Consider the following 18741-nt stretch of genomic DNA (forward strand, 5'->3'; position numbering starts at 1 on the left):
TTGGTTCATCAAAAACAGAAAAATGTAAAACAATGTAAAAAAATCACAGTTTTCTTCTTAATTCTTAATTACTCACAAGTAGGCAGTTTAATACAGGAATAAACTCTTTAAGAAAACTTTGATTTCTAAATATTATATACTGATTTGAGGTGAATATATAGTGAAACATGCCTGAAGTGTGACTGGTTAGACTGCTATTCATTTTTATGTATCAGTATGAAAATAAATGAAAAGAACTACAAAATACCAATATTTATGTGAAATTTAAAGGAAACTATGTATCTTTCAGATTAATTTTAAATTGTATATAGGTAAAGAAAACTTGTTAAAGGAAAATATTTTATATGAATCACTCTATCAAAACTCAAAAACAATAAAACTTACATTTTGAACATAAAGTAAGACTTCTAAAAACCTCTAATACCAAAGAAAGTGAAAGATATTTTTAAAATAAAAAAAAAACCTATACCATTTATCCAAAGTAGAAATTGTCATTTATGATAGCACTTAATATAAGCATGACAACATATTTTTATAGCGTTACAGTTAAGTATTATTACCTAACACCATGGAACACACCTTTATTTTTGGAAGGAGACTGTTTAAAGTTCTTTATATCTGTTTCACAAGTTTTCTCCGTTCCAATTTGTTTATGAGTTGTTTTTACATTATTACCAATGTTACGGATTTTACTTTCTGTGATATGCATGAGTCAATTCAACTTTGTGTCTGTGCAATCCTCAGCTTTCATTTCTTGTACTGCATCCACTCCTTTCATCGTTTTAATTTCAAAAAGATCTTCAACTAAAATGCAATTTGAATGATTAGCCAATCTATTGTCTCTATCACTTTCAACTAGTTCATTCTTTTCTTCATTTGTATCCATAGGATCATAAAGCTCAGGTGAAAAATAGATAGATTCATCCTCTGCTTCTGTTTCAGAAGTTCTATGTGAGGTGGAAAGTTTAGCTTCTTCACCAACTGGAGACAATTCAGCGTCCGGATCCAGGGCTTCTTCACAGCAGAACAGCTGTTTGGAATCATTTCTTTTAAGAAGATTAGAATCAATCTTTATTGATGAACTAGTGATTTCTGACTGAGGGCATGGTCCAAATGATGCGTTTACCATCAGAGCTGAGGACTCACATTTATCAGTGAGTGGAAAAACTGTTTTACATCCCTTTTCTGTTTCAAAAGCGGAAACACTAGAGGCACAGTCTTCTGGTAACCTGAACTGAGGAGCTGCAGTTATAATTTCATCAGTAAGATTATGTCCCAAAGAATTAAAGCTAGACCAGCTAGCTCTCTGTGTCTGCTTGTTGAAGGTTGGGCTTGTAGATCTGGAAATCACAGTATTTTCTGCTTTCACTGCCTGGGGAGACTCTTCAAATAATACAGGATCATCTACAAAAATTTAAGAGTGTTAATTTTCTGCTCCTAACAAATATAATTATTACATTAACATAATTTTTATTAAAAATAATGACATAACTGTATTGGATCATAATTTAAAGCCCACAACCAATAGTAGCAAGACTTCCATCTTAGAACAGAAAGCACAAAATGTGAACTCTGAAAGGAATCCTAGGCCTCCAGTGATTCTGAGCCCAAGTTATAATGCTGTCTGGTAAACTATCAAGTTCCACACCAGGGACCTCAGAAGTGAATGAAAAAAGGAGGCGTAAAAGGAATAGGAAGAAGGCTGAGTAACGAAGGAAACACGCTATAAAAATCTGCCTTGAAAATCCACTAACCAAGGATTGGGAAAAACTAACCTAGATTAATTCCCTAAAGGAAACTGGCAACCACAAACACTAAATGATTTGTTTAAAGTTATAAAACTCGTTAGTACTCAGGCCCAAACTAGAACTTATGTTTCCTGATTACCAGTCTTAAGGCCTTGAATTCACTATGGCATTTTTTTTTAAAACCACCAGATACTACAAAGTAAATATTTAATACTTGATATATTAAACTATCACTTATTAGCTAAAATAATTAAAATGATACCCAATGATATAGACGACAGTATGGCAAACTTTGTCTACAACTGGCCAGACAGTAAAGATTTTAGGCTTTGTGGCTCATATTGTTACCTGTTGCAACTATTGGTATACCTCCTTTTATTGCACTTTGCTTTACTGCAGATTTCAAATACTGCAACTTTTACAGATTCAGAGTTTGTGGCAACCTTGAATCAAGCAAGCCTACAAGCAACATTTTTCTAAAAGCATTTGCTTACTTCTTATCTCTGTATCACATTTTGGTAATTCTTGCAGTATTTTAGACTTTTTCATTATTATTTTATTTGTTATGGTCATCTGTGATCAGTGATCTTTGATGTTACTATTGTAATTATTTTGGGACATTGTAAATCACACCCATTTAAGATAGCGAACTTAACAGACAAATGTGTGTATGCTGACTGGTCCACTGACCAGCTGTTCCCCCAACTCCTGCCCTTTCCTCAGGCCTCCCTATTTCCTGAGACACAACAATATTAAAATCAGGCCAATTAATAATCCTACAGTGGCCTCTAAGTGTCAAAGTGAAAGGAATAGACACACTTCTCTCAATTTATTTAGTTTTGTCTCTCACTTAAAATCAAAAGTTAGAAATGATATGGTTAGTGAGGAAGACATGTTGAAACTAAAACAGACCAAAGAGTAATTTTGACTTTCAAGTTTTATTATTTAAGAAATATATTTTTGGGGGTACCTGGGTGGCACAGTCAGTTTAAGTGTCTGACTCTTGGTTTCAGCTCAGCTCATAATCTCAGGGTCATGAGATCAAGCACTACATTGGGCTCTGTGCTCAACACGGAATCTGCTTGGGAGTCTCCCTCTCTCCCTCTGCTCCTCCTGCTCATGTTCTCTCTTTAAATAAATAAATAGAGAATGGTTGAGTTTCATTCTTCTACATATAGCTGCCTAGTTTTCCCAGCACCATTTATTGAAGAGACTGTCTTCTTTCCACTGTATATTTTTTCCTGTTTTGTTGAAGATTAACTGACCATAGAGTTGAGGGTCCATATCTGGGCTCTCTACTCTGTTCCACTGGTCTATGTGTCTGTTTTTATGCCAGTACCATGCTGTCTTGGTGATCACAGCTTTGTAGTAAAGCTTGAAATCAGGTAACGTGATACCCCCAGTTTTATTTTTGTTTTTCAACATTTCCTTAGCGATTCAGGGTCTCTTCTGGCTATATGTAGAAGAATGAAACTCGACCATTCTCTTACACCGTACACAAAGATAAACTCAAAATGGATAAAAGACCTCAATGTGAGACAGGAATCCATCAGAATCCTAGAGGAGAACATAGGCAGTAATCTCTTCGATATCAGCCACAGCAACTTCTTTCAAGATATGTCTCCAAAGGCAAAGCAAACAAAAGCCAAAATAAACTTTTGGGACTTCATCAAGATCAAAAGCTTCTGCACAGCAAAGGAAACAGCCCACAAAACAAAGAGGCAACCCACGGAATGGGAGAAGATATTTGCAAATGACAGTACAGAAAAAAGGTTGATATCCAGGATCTATAAAGAACTCCTCAAACTCAACACACACAAAACAGAGAATCATATCAAAAAATGGGCAGAAGATACGAACAGACACTTCTCCAATGAAGACATAGAAATGGCGATCAGACACATGAAAAAATGTTCATCATCACTAGCCATCAGGGAGATTCAAATTAAAACCACATTGAGATATCACCTTACACCAGTTAGAATGGCCAAAATTAGCAAGACAGGAAACAACATGTGTTGGAGGGGATGTGGAGAAAGGGGAACCCTCTTCCACTGTTGGTGGGAATGCAAGTTGGTGCAGCCACTTTGGAGAACAGTGTGGAGATTCCTCAAGAAATTAAAAACAGAACTTCCCTATGACCCTACAATTGCACTACTGGGTATTTACCCCAAAGATACAGATGTAGTGAAAAGAAGGGCCATCTGTACCCCAATGTTTATAGCAGCAATGGCCACGGTCGCCAAACTGTGGAAAGAACCAAGATGCCCTTCAACGGACAAATGGATAAGGAAGATGTGGTCCATATACACTATGGAGTATTATGCCTCCAACAGAAAGGATGAATACCCAACTTTTGTAGCAACATGGATGGGACTGGAAGAGATTATGCTGAGTGAAATAAGTCAAGCAGAGAGAGTCAATTATCATATGGTTTCACTTATTTGTGGAGCATAACAAATAGCATGGAGGACATGGGGAGTTAGGAGAAGGGAGTTGGGGGAAATTGGAAGGGGAAGTGAACCATGAGAGACTATGGACTCTGAAAAACAATCTGAAGGGTTTGAAGAGGTGGGGGGGTGGGAGGTTGGGGGAACCAGGTGGTGGGTATTGGAGAGGGCACAGATTGCATGGAGCACTGGGTGTGGTACAAAAACAATGAATACTGTTATGCTGAAAATAAATTAAAAAAATGATTTAAAAAAAAGCAAAAAAAATAAAAAAATAAATAAATCTTAAAAAAAAGAGAGAGAGAATACATTTTTGTAAGGCAACAGATGCCACAGATAGGATTCCTTTGATGAATCTAGGCAAAAAAAAAAAAAAATTGAAAACCTTCTTGAGAGGATTCACCATTCCCAATGCCAGTAAGAACACTCATGATTCATGGGAAGAGGTCAAAATATTAACATTAAGAGGAGTTTGGAAGTCACCCGGTGGGTGACTTTGAGTGATTCAAGACTTCAGTAGAGATGCAGTAGAAATAGCAAGAGAATTAGAATTAGAAGGGAAGCTTGAAAATGTGATTGAATTTCTGCCATCTCATAAAAAAACTTCAATGGAAGAGGAACCCGCTTCTTATACATGAGCATAGAAAGTGGTTTCTTGAGATAAAATCTACTCCCAGTGAAGATGCTGTGAAAATTGTTGAAATGACTATGAAGAATTTAGAATATTACATAAACAGTTAATAAAGTAGCAGCAGCATTTGAGAGGACTGGCTCCATTTTGAAAGTAGTTCTACTTTTGAATAAAATAGTATCACAGGCTATAGAGAGATCATTCATTAAAGGAAGAGTCAATGGATGTGGCAAACTTCACTGGGGTCTTTTTTAAAGAGATTTCGACATGTACCCCAGCCTTCAGCAAACACCACCCTGATCAGTTATCAGCCATTAACTATGAGGCATGATCTTCCACCAGCAAAAAGATTATGATATGCTGAAACCTCAGATGGCTAGTATTTTTTTTTTTTTTTGCAACAAAGTATTTTTAAATTGGGGTATTTTAAATTATACATTATTTTTAAGACATGATGTTATTACACACTTAAGAGACTACAATATAATGTAAACACAACTTTTATATGCACTATGAAACCAAAAAATTCATTTGAATTGCTTTATTGTGATATTTGCTTTATTGTGGGTGGTCTAGAACCAAACCCGCAATATCTCTGAGGTATGTATGTACTCAATTATGCTGTTTGAGTGCAAAAACATACTATGACTAAACTCTGCTGTTGTGTACCATGTATAACTGAATGGATGTGACTATGTTCCATTAAACTTGATTCACAAAAACAGATGGCCAAATTTGGTACATAAGCCACAGTTTGCTAATCTCTGACATAGACTATTAAGTTCTTATATATACACACACACACACACACACACACACACACACATATATATATATATACATATATATATATATTTGAGGATTTGAAGATTTATTTATTTACTTACTTGAGAGAGAGTGCACACACAAGAGGGGGGAAGGGCAGAGGGAGGGAGAGAGAATCTCAATGAGACTCCTTGCTGAGCATAGAGCCCTAAGTGGGGCTTGATCTCACGATCCTGAGATCATGACCTGAGCCAAAATCGAGAGTTGGATGTTCAACCAACTGAGCTACCTAGGCACCCCTCTAACATATTTAAAAAAAAAAAAAAATTATAATTTAGAATATATGACTCTCACTCCCCTAAACTAAGAAATTCACGTAAGAGAATTATCTATAAATTAGACCAATTTTTAATATAGCCTTTAGGAAAACATGTACCATTTATACAGTATTTTACCATGCTGATATTTATCATCTTATTAGATCTTTTACAGCCCAGCTTGAGGGACAGGTATACAGAGATTCCTTTTTTCTATTAAGATTCAAAAAAGTTAAGTGACTTGCTCATTGTCACAAAGCTAGGTAGTGGCAAACCTGGTAAATGGAAAATATGCTTAGGTCTCTCTCTCTTTTTTTTTTTAAGATTTTATTTATTTATTTGACAGAGATCACAAATAGGCAGAGAAGCAGGCAGAGAGGGGGGGGGGAAGCAGGCTCCCTGCTGAGCAGAGAGCCCAACGCGGGGCTCGATCCCAGGACCCTGCAATCATGACCTGAGCCGAAAGCAGAGGCTTTAACCCACTGAGCCACCCAGGCACCCCTATGCTTAGGTCTCTTGATAAAAGTGTGTTCCCATCCCAATATACCACATTATTTCATCATTTTATGATAACACCTATTTCAGACCAATACATTTAAGGAAATTAATCTATAGCAAAATAAATATCATTTCTATCATTTCACTAGATATAACAAAAGACTTCTCTATCAAATGTAAATAGGCAAAACTTTTCAAACCTCTTTCCTTTCTAGAGATGATGCCTCTTGGTAGAGATGGACTTTTAGTTATTTTATGACACTGGTGTTCATGGACACACGGTTTTGCTTCAACTTTCCTAGGATTTTCTGGTGCTAGAGGACTTGTCACTTCTGATAAGTAAGTTAAACTACTGTCCTTCAAACAGGTCACTTCAAGCGTAGACTCACTGTCCTGTATAAACTTTCTGTCCTCTCTGGATACATCAATGACCTTTTGGTGTTTTTTGGAAAATTCAGCCAAGGACTCCATTGCACTCTCAAAAGTTGAATGGTGCTGAATCTGCTGCCGTACCCATTTAGAAAGTCCTAAGGAAAAAAGTAAACCCAAGGAAGATATTATGCATTAAGAATACACTTAGATAATTTTTCTAATGAAGTAATCCACATGAATCTAGGGTATAAAAAATGATTTTCAATATTTTTCCTGCCTAAACAACTTCACATGTACGCTATGCTCATGTATGAGTAACATTTTTCTTTATATGCACTAATTGTCAACTGGAGGGAGGGATGAGGCAGTGGGAGTAGACTGGAAAGAGAGAAATGTATTATTATCAGTTTAGAATAACTGGGGAAATAAGGCAAATTTTAATTTCATCATAATTCCCCACAAATATTGCTTACATTTTAATTTTAGGGAAATTAGAAGTTGTAAATAACATAGTCTTTCATTCCAACTTTGATTTCTTCCATGAAAATAAATTCAAGATGCCAGTCTCATAGGTTTGTTGCCCTTCTCCCTCAATTCCAAATATGTCTTAAACTATCCTAGGAATGAAAGGAATAACAATGTTATTAGGGACAAACTGTCCTGTTTGAAAATTTACTATATAATTATTTTTTTAATATATAAATAATCAAGTTGTAACGGATGTGATCTGACCTGTAACATGTGAAAACTGTACAACCCTGAGCCATGCTGAAAATATAAGGTGTTTTGTAAAATTTCAGAATGAAATTCAAAATCAGGTATCTGGACTTTTAAAAGAAAATAAATATTCTCTTCTGTTGTTACTAAAACGATCATCATCTTCTGAAGTAGTTTTAAAAGTCACTATGGTATTTTAAGTTAAAAGAAAAATAAGATAGGGCTTTAAGTTGCAATACATTCATTTCAAATACATTCTTTTGCTTTTATTTTAATGGAGCTTTTCTATATTTAATGTAAATTGAATTGAGTTCTTTAGTTAATACAAATTGAATTTAAACAAAGACTAGTCATCAAAAGGAATTTGTATGTTGTTGTGCTATTATTGTCTAGATAAGAAGACTTCACATTTTTATGAATCTCAGAAAAAATGAATAAAAACCATACAGAAATAATGAAAAATTCTTAATTTAAAAAATCTCTCGGGGGCGTCTGGCTGACTCAGTAGGGGCATGCAACTTGATCTTGGGGTTGTAAGTTCTAGCCCCACGCTGGGTGTGGAGACTACTTAAAAATAAAATCCTAAAAAAAAAAAAAACAAAAACAAACCTCTCAGCAAATCTGAACCATTAGGGAAAAATTTAACTTCAAGATTTTAAAATAAGAAAAACTTGTTTTCAAATTTTGCAGTTTTTTAGTTGAAGTATAGTTGACAAGAACATCTTAATTTTGTGAAGATTTTATTTTTAAGTGATCTCTACACCCAACATGGGGCTTGAAGTTACAACCCCAAGATCAAGAATCCTATGTTCTGTCTACTGAACTGCCAGGTGCGCCTAGAAGAACATTTTGAATAAGCATTTCCCTTAAAGTTATTTTTGTTTGCTTGGGGAAAATAATTATACTAATTAACATGAAACTTTCTAAAAGTGAAAAATTTTAGTATTATAGTCATTTCTTTCATGTCTGGAACTTTCTGTAATCAAAGAAAGCTTTTCGGTGTAAAATGTCAGGTTGCTTTTGAAAACTCAAAGAATCTGAGCTCCACCTGCTGACTAAACATAGCACTTAACATTTTGCTTTTAGTTATGTCTGGACCTAAGCTCAATGGCTTGCTTTACATGGAAAGGGCAGAAAAGAGTACTTTAATCCAGGTGGATACATTTTAATACCAAACCAAATATTAGGCTCTGAAATAGAAAGAGTCCATACCCACAGGTAGCTAATCTGAAAGAAACTTAAAATTTTGTATCTCTTTATCATAGTATGGTATGAACTTCTTAGCTCTAAAGATAATAAAGATGCAAGTATTTCCAACAATTCTTTAATAACAGATCGATTCCTGGTATTGACTCTAAAGGGATGGTGTGACTCCTGGATAAAAACTATCGGCATATAATATTTGTTCATCTGAGTGGGGAAAAAATGACCATCTACTTCATCTTGAGGCCTACAGTGGTACTTTTTTTTCTTTTAGAAAATATTAACTCTGACTAACATGAACTGTAGAACAGCTGAAGCATTTATAAACAATCACCAAACTTCAGTATAATCTAGAATGAAAGAATAAAGAATCCTAAGCAGCCAAAGGAAATGTGCTTACATGCTTAAATGTAAAAACTTATTTTTTGGAAAATTCCTGTGAACAGCCTTTTCCCTGATAATGCTATATAAATTACTATTGTTACTTAATTAAATCCTACATTCTATGAAATTAAAGGATACTAACTGAAATGTTAGTATATGTTAACCAACTCCTCTATAAAGATTTTTTTTAAATACATAAGTATTAAATGCTAGATTTCCCATCAATGTGAGTTTTTCCATGTTTGATCTAATAATTCAAATTCTGTCCAAAATTTTTCTTTAAAACTAGCAGTTATTAAATACCAAGGATTGTTATTAATTCTTACTCTAAGCCCAGTTGCAACTCTTACCAGATATATATCGACTGGGATTACTCCTGAAGCGATCATCCACTAGAATAAGAGCTCCCCAATCATTTTTGTGTCGAATACACCTATTAAAAAAAAAATGGGAGAAAAATCAAATAAAAATGACTTTGAAAATAAAAGCCAACAGGGTTGCTGGGTGTAACAGTTGATTTAAGCATCTAGCTCTTGGTTTCATCTTAGCTCGTGATCTCAGGGTTGTGAGATCGTACACCACACCCGGCTCTATCCTCAGTGTGAAGTCTGCTTGAGAGTCTTTCTCCCTTTTTCACTCCTAAGATCACCTATGTTGTTATGGTGCGTTATTCTTTTTACGGATTGTTGGATTTGGTTTGCTAAAATATTTTTTAATTTTAAAAATTATTCAAGGGGTGCCTGGGTAGCTCAGTTGATTAAGTGTCTTTTTTTTTTTTTTGAGTGTTTGACTGTTTTTATTAAATAAAAATGGTTAAACATTGTATTTTTATAGGCACTTCCTCAGAAAACAAGTTACTACATCACTAGAAAAAGTAACAAAATTTTTTTAAAATTTTTTTATTTTCAGCATAACAGTATTCCTTGTTTTTGCACCACACCCAGTGCTCCATGCAATCCGTGCCCTAATACCCACCACCTGGTTCCCCCAACCTCCCCCCCCCTGCCACTTCAAAATCCTCAGATTGTTTTTCAGAGTCCATAGTCTCTCATGGTTCACCTCCCCTTCCAATTTCCCTCAACTCCCTTCTCCTCTCTAACTCCCCTTGTCCTCCATGCTATTTGTTAAGTGTCCAACTCTTGATTTCAGCTCAGGTCATAATCTCAGGGTCGTGAGATTGAGCCTGTACTCAGTGGGGAATCTGCTTCGGATCTTCTCTCTTGAGACTTCTCTCTCCTTCTCCCCTCCTCCCCATGCTCTTTCTCTAAAATAATAAATAAATCTTTAAAAATTACTTTAAAAAAGTGTACAATTTGGTGATTTTTAGTACATTTACAAAGCTGTGCAACCTACACCACTATCCATCACATATTTTTATGTTACCAAAAGAATCCCAGTGTCCACTAGTCACTCCCAATTATCCAGTTATTCCCCTTATTCTCTAACAATCATGAATACATTTGCTGTCTCTTTAATTTGCCTATTTTGGAAATTTCATATAACTGGAATTATGCAACATATGGCATATTGTGTCTGGCTTCTTTCATTTAGCATGATGCTTTCAAGGCTAGTTCTATTGTGTATCAGTACTTCATTCCTTTTTACAGCTGAATAATATTCATATTTATCCATTCATAAGTTAATGGGCATTTGGGTTGTTTCCACCTTTTGAGTATTATGAATAATGCCATTATGAACATTTGGGTACAAATTCTCATATGAATCCAACCAACTAGAAGTGGAATTGCTGGGCTGTAAAGAATTCAATATTTAAGTTTTTGAGGAACTGCCACGCTTTTTTTCCTGGAGCACTTGCACAATTAAACATTTCTGTCAGCTTTGCGTGAGATTTCCTATTTCTCCATACCCCCACCAACACTTGTTATTATCCATCTTTTTCATTATATGTACTCTAAGAAGTCTCAAGTATCATTTCACTGTGGTTTTAATTTGCATTTCTTTAATAAATGGTGATACTGGGCATCTTTTCATGTGCACACTGGCCGCTTGTGTATCTCTTTTGGAGCAATGCTTATTCGAATTATTGGTCCACTTTTAAACAGCATTGTTTGTCTTCTTACGGTTGACTTATAAGAGTTCTTTATATATTCTGGATACTAAACCCTTATCGGACACACTTTTTGCAGATATTTCCTCCCGTGCATGAATTCTTTTCCATTTTTTAGTAGTGTTCTTCGAAGAACAAAAATTTTAACTTTGACAAAGCCCAATTTATCTAATTTTTTTAGTTGTGCTATTGATGGCAGATTTAAGAAACCACTGCCTAGTCCAAGACAAGAAGATTTACACCTTGTTAGTCTTTGACCCATTTTGAATTAACTTTTGTATATGGTATGAAGAAGGGGATTACCTTCATTCTTTTGCATGTGGATATCCAGTTATCCCAACACCGTTAAAAAGATTTTTTTCCCTATTAAATTGTCTTGGCACATTTTTGGGGTTGGGAGGTGGCTTAAACAATAGGAATTTTGTCCTCACATTTTTTTGAGGCTGCAAAGTACAAGAAAGAGGTGTGAACTGATTTAGTTCTCTGGTAAGGCTCTCCTCCTGGCTTGCAGATGCCAGCCATCTCACTGTGTCCTCACATGGGTGGGGGTCAGAAGAAGGAGAGGAAGAGAGAGATGACCAAGTTATCTGGTATCTCTTCTTATAAGGGTACCAATCCCATCGTGAGGGCCCCACCTGTATGACCTCATCTAAACCTAATTATCTTCCAAAGGCCTCATCTCCAAATAGCATTATATTGCAGATTAGGGTTTCAACATATGAAGTTGAGGGGGGCACAATTCAGTCCATGGCAGGAAGTAAGAAAATTATATAGTTTATGAGACCATATTAAGTATTAAGGAAAAAAATAAAAAGGGAAAGAGAACAGGGAATGTTGGTAGGGGGTGCTAAATTTTAAACACAGTGATATTGAGCAGTGAGAAAACATCAATTGAATAAAGATTCTTCACAGGTAAAGGAATGAACTGTGTATATATGTGGAAGGGGAAGTGTTCTAGCTGAGAGAAATCCAAGTGCAAAGGCTCTGGAGCAAGAGCTTACATTGTGACATAGTCAGGGAACAGCAAGGATCACAATATACCTTTTTCAGTGTGGCCTCTTCTCTCCCTTTAGTTGTGGAGTTTGTCAGTGTTCAGGTTGATTTGTGGGGTACTTAAGATGATTTGGTAGTTATCTAGTTGTGTTTATGAGACAAGACAAACCTAGAGTTCTCCTACTCCTCTGCCATCTTCTCCTCCTTCTGTCTTGACACTTTTGTCAATAACCAACTCACTGGGGCGCCTGGGTGGCTCAATGGTTAAAGCCTCTGCCTTTGGCTCGGGTCATGATCTCAGGGTCCTGGGATCGAGCCTCACATGGGGCTCTCTGCTCAGCAGGGAACCTGCCTCCTCCTCCTCTCTCTCTCTCTGCCTGCCTTTCTGCCTACTTGTGCTCTGTCTGTCAAATAAATAAAAAAAATCTGTAAAAAAAAATAAATAAATAAAATAAAAAAAACCAACTCACTGAGATATGGGGGTTTGTTTCTGGACCTTCGATTCTACTCCTGTTTTCTGTATGTCTATATAATGCCAGTACAACACAGTCTCAATTATTGTAGCACTGTAACAAGCTTGAAGTTGAGAACTGCCAGTTCTCCAATTTTGTTCTTTTTCAAGATTTTTGTGACTATTCTTAGTTTCTTTCTTTCTTTCTTTTTTTTTTTTTAAAGATTTTACTTATTTATTTGACAGGCAGAAGTCACAAGTAGGCAAAGAGGCAGGCAGGAGGGGGGGGAAGCAGGCTCCCTGCAGAGCAGAGAGCCCAATGTGGAGCTCAATCCCAGGACCCTGGGATCATGACCTGAGCCAAAGGCAGAGGCTTTAACCTGCTGAGCCACCCAGGCGCCTATTCTTAGTTTCTTATAATTTCCATGTGAATTATAGGATCAGTTTCTCAATTCCTGCAAGAAATTGGGCTGGTATTTTGGGATTACACTAAATCTCTGAAGATGAATTTGCAGAAACGTTATCTTAACAATAAATCTTCCAGGCCCTGGAATTCTTCCATTTATTTAAAATTTTCTTTCAACAATGTTCTATAGCTTTTAGTGTACAAATCTTGCATTTCTTTTGTTAAAATTACTCCTAAGCAACTTATTCTTCTTGATGCTATTGCAAATGAAAAATTTTAAATTTATTTTTGTTGAAATATAGTTGATAAACAGCTTTACATTAGTTTCAGGTTTACAACATAGTGATTTAACAAGTCTATATGTTATACTATGCTTATGCCAAATGTAGCTACTTTTTGTCACCATATAACACTATTACATTATGTAAATGGAACCTCTTAATTTCATTTTTGGACTGTTTATTCCCTCTGTATACAAAGTGATTGATTTTTGTATACTGAATATTTCTTGTAACTTACTGTACTTGTTTACTAGCTCTAACAGTTATATTTTATGGATATAGGATTTCCATGTAGAATATCATGTCACTTGCAAATTTTAAGATAATTTTATTTCTTTTCCAATCCAAATACTTTTTTTTCCCCCCTTGACTAATTGCCCCATGTAGAACCTCTAATACAATACTGAATACAAGTGGTGAGAGTGGACATCCTTATCTCGTTATCAAACACATCAGGGCAAAGTTTCAGTCTTACACTATTAAGATGTTCACTGTAAGTTTGTAATAGATGCCCTTCTATTTCTACTATCTTGAGTGTTTTATCATGAAAACATATTAGATATTGTCAAATGCTTTTTTCTCCTCTTGAGATCGTGTGGTTTTGTATTTTATTCTACTAATATGGCATATTACATTGATTGACTTGAGTTGGACCAACCTTGCAATCCCAGGATAACCCCACTTGTGTGGGATTGTCTTTGTGTGTAATCTTTTAGTAAGTTGCTGGATTCAATTTTCTGCTTTTCTGTTGAGGATTTTTGCATCTATACCCATAAGAGATATGCCATGTAGTTTTCCTTTCTTGTGAGGTCTTTGATTGGTTTTGGTAACAGGCAATACTGGCCTCATAGAATACGATGATACACGCTTGCCCTTCTATTTTTCTTAAGTTTGTAAAGGACCGGTATTAACTCTTATTTTAACATTTGCTAGAACTCACCAGTGAAGACATTTAGTCCTGAGCTTTTCTTTGTGGGAAATTTTCTGATTACTAATTCTTCTATCTCTTTACTTTTTATAAATATATTCAGATCTTTTTCTTGTTGTGTCAGTTTCAGTAGCTTGCATTTTTCTATGAATTTGTCCATCCTAATTTATGTAATTTGCTGTCATGCAATTGTTCAAGGCATTCTCTTATAATGCTTTATATTTCTTCTATCAGGTTGGTAGCAACATCCCTTTTCATTCCTAATTTTAGTAATTTAAGTCCGTTTGGTATTTTCTCTTGGTCAGTCTAGTTAAAGGTTGTCAATTTTCCTTATCTTCTTAAAGAACTAACTTCTGTTGTCCTTATTTTTTTCTGCTGAATATTCTATTCTCTCTCCTTTATTTCCACTCTAGTATCTGTTATCCCTTTGATCTACTTGCCCTGGGCTTGGCTTGCCCTTCTTTTTCTAATTCCTGAAGGTAAGAGGTTAGATTACTGATTTCAGATTTTTCCTTAAAAAAATTTTTTTTACATATATATATATATATATATAGGCATTTACAACTATAAACTTCTTTATGAGCAATGTTTTCATTGTATTTTCAAATTTTTGGTACATTGTTTTCATTTTCACTCATCACAAGGTATTTTCTAGTTTCTCTTATGACTTCTTCTTGGACCAACTGGTTAAGAATATGTTCTTTAATTTCCACATACTTATGAATTTCCCATTTTTTCTTCTGTTATAGATATCCAGTTTTATTCCACTGAGATCAGAAAAGATATTTTCTACCATTTTAGCCATTTAAAATTTATTGAAGACTGATTTTGTAAACTAACATATAGTCTATCCTGAAGAATATGCCACATATACCTTAGGAGGGTGGAGTGTAATAGATATGTTAGGTTTATAACTGTTGGGTTATAGTGTTGAAGACTCACATTTTTATTGATTTTATAATTGTTCTATTATGAAACTAGGGTAACAAAGTATCCAACTAGTTAACTGCTGAATTGTCTATTTCTGACAGTTTTTGCTATATATAATTTAGGGTCCTTTTGTTAGTTGTATATATGTGTATATGTTACACAGTTAAATGTTACATTTTTTTTTAAAGATTTTATTTATTTGACAGACAGAGATTACAAGTAGGCAGAGAGGCAGGCAGTGGGCGGGGGGGCAGACTCACTGCCAAGCAGAGAGCCTGATGTGGAGCTCAATCCCAGGACCCTGGGATCATGACCTGATCCAAAGGCAGAGGCTTTAACCCACTGAGCCACCCAGATGCCCCAATGTTACATATTCTTGATGAAGTGAAAGTTTATTAGAGAATATTTATTGTCTCAGGATGCCTGGGTGCCTCAGTTGGTTAAGCATCTGCCTTTGGCTCAGGTCGTGATCCCAAGGTCCTGCATCCAGCTTCTTGCTCAGTGGGGTACATGCTTCCCCTCTGCCTGCCACTCACTCTCTCTCTCCTTCTCTGACAAATAAATAAAATCTTTTTAAAAAAGGAATATTTGGGTGCCTGCGTGGCTCAGTGGGTTAAAGCCTCTGCCTTTGGCTCAGGTCATGATCTCGGGGTCCTGGGATCGAGCCCTGTATCGGGCTCTCTGCTCAGCAGGGAGCCTGCTTTCCACTCTCTCTGCCTGCCTCTCTGCCTACTTGTGATCTCTCTCTCTCTCTGTCAAATAAATAAATAAATAAATAAATAAAATCTAAAAAAGAAAAAGAATATTTATTGTCTCCATTAACAATTTTTGTCTTAAAGTTTATTTTGTCTGGTGTCTGTATAATCAACCAGATTCCTTGTTTACTGTTTGCATATTAAGTCTTTTCCCATCTGTGTACCTTAATCTGTGTGTGTGTCTGTGTGTCTGTGTGCTTAACTAGAGTGTTTCTCTTATAAGCAGAATATAGATGGGTCATATGTTTTTTCAAAATCGGGGTTGTGAGATGGAGCCCCATGTCAGGTTCCGCCCTCAGCAGTCTGCTTGGGATTCTCTCCCCTTCTCCCAATCCTTCATGTTTGTGTTCTCTCTCTCTAAAATAAATAAATAAATCTTATAAAAAATAAAGTTTTATTTATTTATTGGGGGGTGGGGAGAATCCTCAAGCAGACTCCACACTGAGCACAGAGCCTGACATGGGGCTCGATCCCAGGATCTTGGGATCATGACCTGAGCTGAAATCAAGAGTCAGATGCTTAGCCGGCTGAGCCACTCTGGCACCCCGTGTGCACAATAGATATTTTTATGTATCATGTTAATTTCTTCTCATTTCTTATTATTTTGAGTTATTTTCTTTGTGGCTGCTTTAACACTTTAACTTATAACAATCTTATATGGATTAATACCCATTTAATTTCAATAGTATACAAAAATGTTGTTCCTATCTAATTCTGTTCCTCCCTCCTTATCTTTGTGTTACTAATGTAATATAAATTACCTCTTTATATGTATGCCTGTACAGAAAAGAGGCAACACCATGCCAAACTGCTTATCTCCACAGAGGCCTGCATACAAGGTAGACTTTCGTGTTTAGGAACTTAGATTTCAGGAGGGTTCCAAACATTGACTGATAAAAGATGCTCCCTGTGTTTAAAATGTTTGTGTCAACACTGATTTATGTTGAGCACTTGCTTTGTTTCTAAGAGTTTGGACAGTGGGGAAGTGCTAGGCAGAAGCTATCTGAACAGCCACAAATAAAAACACCGGGGGCACCTGGGTGGCTCAGTGGGTTAAGCCTCTGCCTTCAGCTCAGGTCATGATCCCAGGGTCCTGGGATCGAATCCCACATCCGGCTCTCTACTCGGCAGGGAGCCTGCTTCCTCCTCTCTCTCTCTCTCTGCCTGCCTCTCTGCCTACTTATGATCTCTGTCAAATAAATAAATTCTTTAAACAAACAAACAAACAAACAAACACCAGGTCCTGAGTCTTTAATGAGCTTCCCTAATTGGCAATATCTCACATATTTTACCACAATCATAGCTGGGAAATTAAGTGTGTTCCATATGACTTCACTGAGAGATAAGCCTTGGAAGATTTTGCCTGATTTCCCCTAGACTTTGCCCATTTGCCTATTCTCTTTGCTGATTTTGCTTCATATTCTTTCAGTGTAATAAATCCTCTATATGCATACAACTGTATGATGAATGTATTCCTCCTCCTAGTGAATTACTGAACCTGTGGTGGTTTAGGGAACCCCCAAGAAAGTGTCTATTACCACATATTTAAAATGATAGCTTTATGCAGCTGTTTTAAATATCCAATAAGATAAAAAGAGTATACATTTATATTGTTTTTTATATTTATCTATGAAACTACCTTTATGGATACTCTTTATTCCTTCATATGGGTATGTGACTGCGTAATGTTTTTTCATTTCAACCTGAAAAGGATCCCTTGTAGTATTTTCTGGTAGGACACGTTTTCTGGACATTAATCCTTTCAGTTTTTGTTTATTTGGGAATATCTTACTTTGTCTTTCATTTTTGAAGGACAGTTTTGTTAAAAATAATACACTTTGTTGACAGTCTTTTTCTTTAAATATGTCAGTCCATTGCCTTCTGCTCTCCATAGTTTTCAGTAAGAAATATGCTAAAATTATTGATGTCTTATAAGGAGTTGTTTTTCTCTTGCTGTTTTCTAGATTCTCTTTGTCTTTTAGTAGTTTGATTATGACATGTCTACATATCTTTGATTTTAAATTACTTCAAATTTGCTGGTTTTCTTAGATGTGCAGATTAATGTTTTTCATCAAATTTGGGAAGCTTCCAGGGGCGCCTGGGTGGCCTCTGCCTTCAGCTCAGGTCATGATCCCAGGGTCCTGGGATCAAGCCCCACATCGGGCTTTCTGCTCAGTGGGGAGACTGGTTCCTCCTCTCTCTCTCTGCCTGCCTCTCTGCCTACTTGTGATCTCTGTCAAATAAATAAATAAAATCTTAAAAAAAAAAATTGGGGAAGCTTCCAGCCTTTATTTCTTCAATCAGCTAATCTTTCTGTTCCTTTCTCTCTCATCTTCCAAGACTCCCCATTATGCGTAAATTAGTAGCTTGATGGGGTCCTACAAGTCCCTGAGGCTATGTTCATTATTCTTCATTCTTTTCCTCTCTATTCCTCACACTGGATAATCTTAGTTGACTTACCGTTAAGTGAAATGATTCTTCTTCCTGCTCAAAACTGCTGCTTAGTCACTCTAATGAATTTTTCATTTGTTACTGAAATTTTCAAATCCAGAATTTCTATTACATTCTTTTAAAAAATTATTATTGATTCTATCTTCTTTGAAAAAATTCTATTTGGCGAGACATCATTTTCATAGTTTCCTATAGTTCTTTAGACATAATTTCCTTAGTTTTTTGGCTATATTTAAAATAACTTTATACACTAACTACAATGTCTAGACTACCTTAGGAACACTTCTTATTGGTTGCTTTTTCTCATGTGTATGGGATATCCATTCTTCTTTCTTTGCAGATGTCATAATTTTTGTTGGGAAAAGTACATTTTAAATAATACAATGTGGCAAC

At 35.8% G+C, this 18741-nt stretch overlaps 1 protein-coding gene across 1 annotated transcript in view; it reads right to left on the bottom strand.

Annotated features, from left to right (window-relative positions):
* Positions 1–409: 409 nt before the first annotated feature.
* BRIP1 (BRCA1 interacting protein C-terminal helicase 1) overlaps positions 410–18741 on the bottom strand; it is a 179660-nt gene continuing 161328 nt past the window's right edge. Inside the window, exons 18-20 of the mRNA XM_032871881.1 lie at positions 9436–9518; positions 6610–6936; positions 410–1404 (exon numbers count right to left, since the gene is read on the bottom strand). Coding sequence (XP_032727772.1) covers positions 713–1404; positions 6610–6936; positions 9436–9518 — 1102 coding nt within the window. The 3' untranslated portion in view covers positions 410–712. The remainder of the gene's footprint in view (positions 1405–6609; positions 6937–9435; positions 9519–18741) is intronic.

This window comes from Lontra canadensis, unplaced genomic scaffold (genome assembly GCF_010015895.1).
Source record: "Lontra canadensis isolate GAN:19392208 unplaced genomic scaffold, GSC_riverotter_1.0 scaffold43, whole genome shotgun sequence".
In the NCBI taxonomy this organism is placed as follows: Eukaryota; Metazoa; Chordata; class Mammalia; order Carnivora; family Mustelidae; genus Lontra; species Lontra canadensis.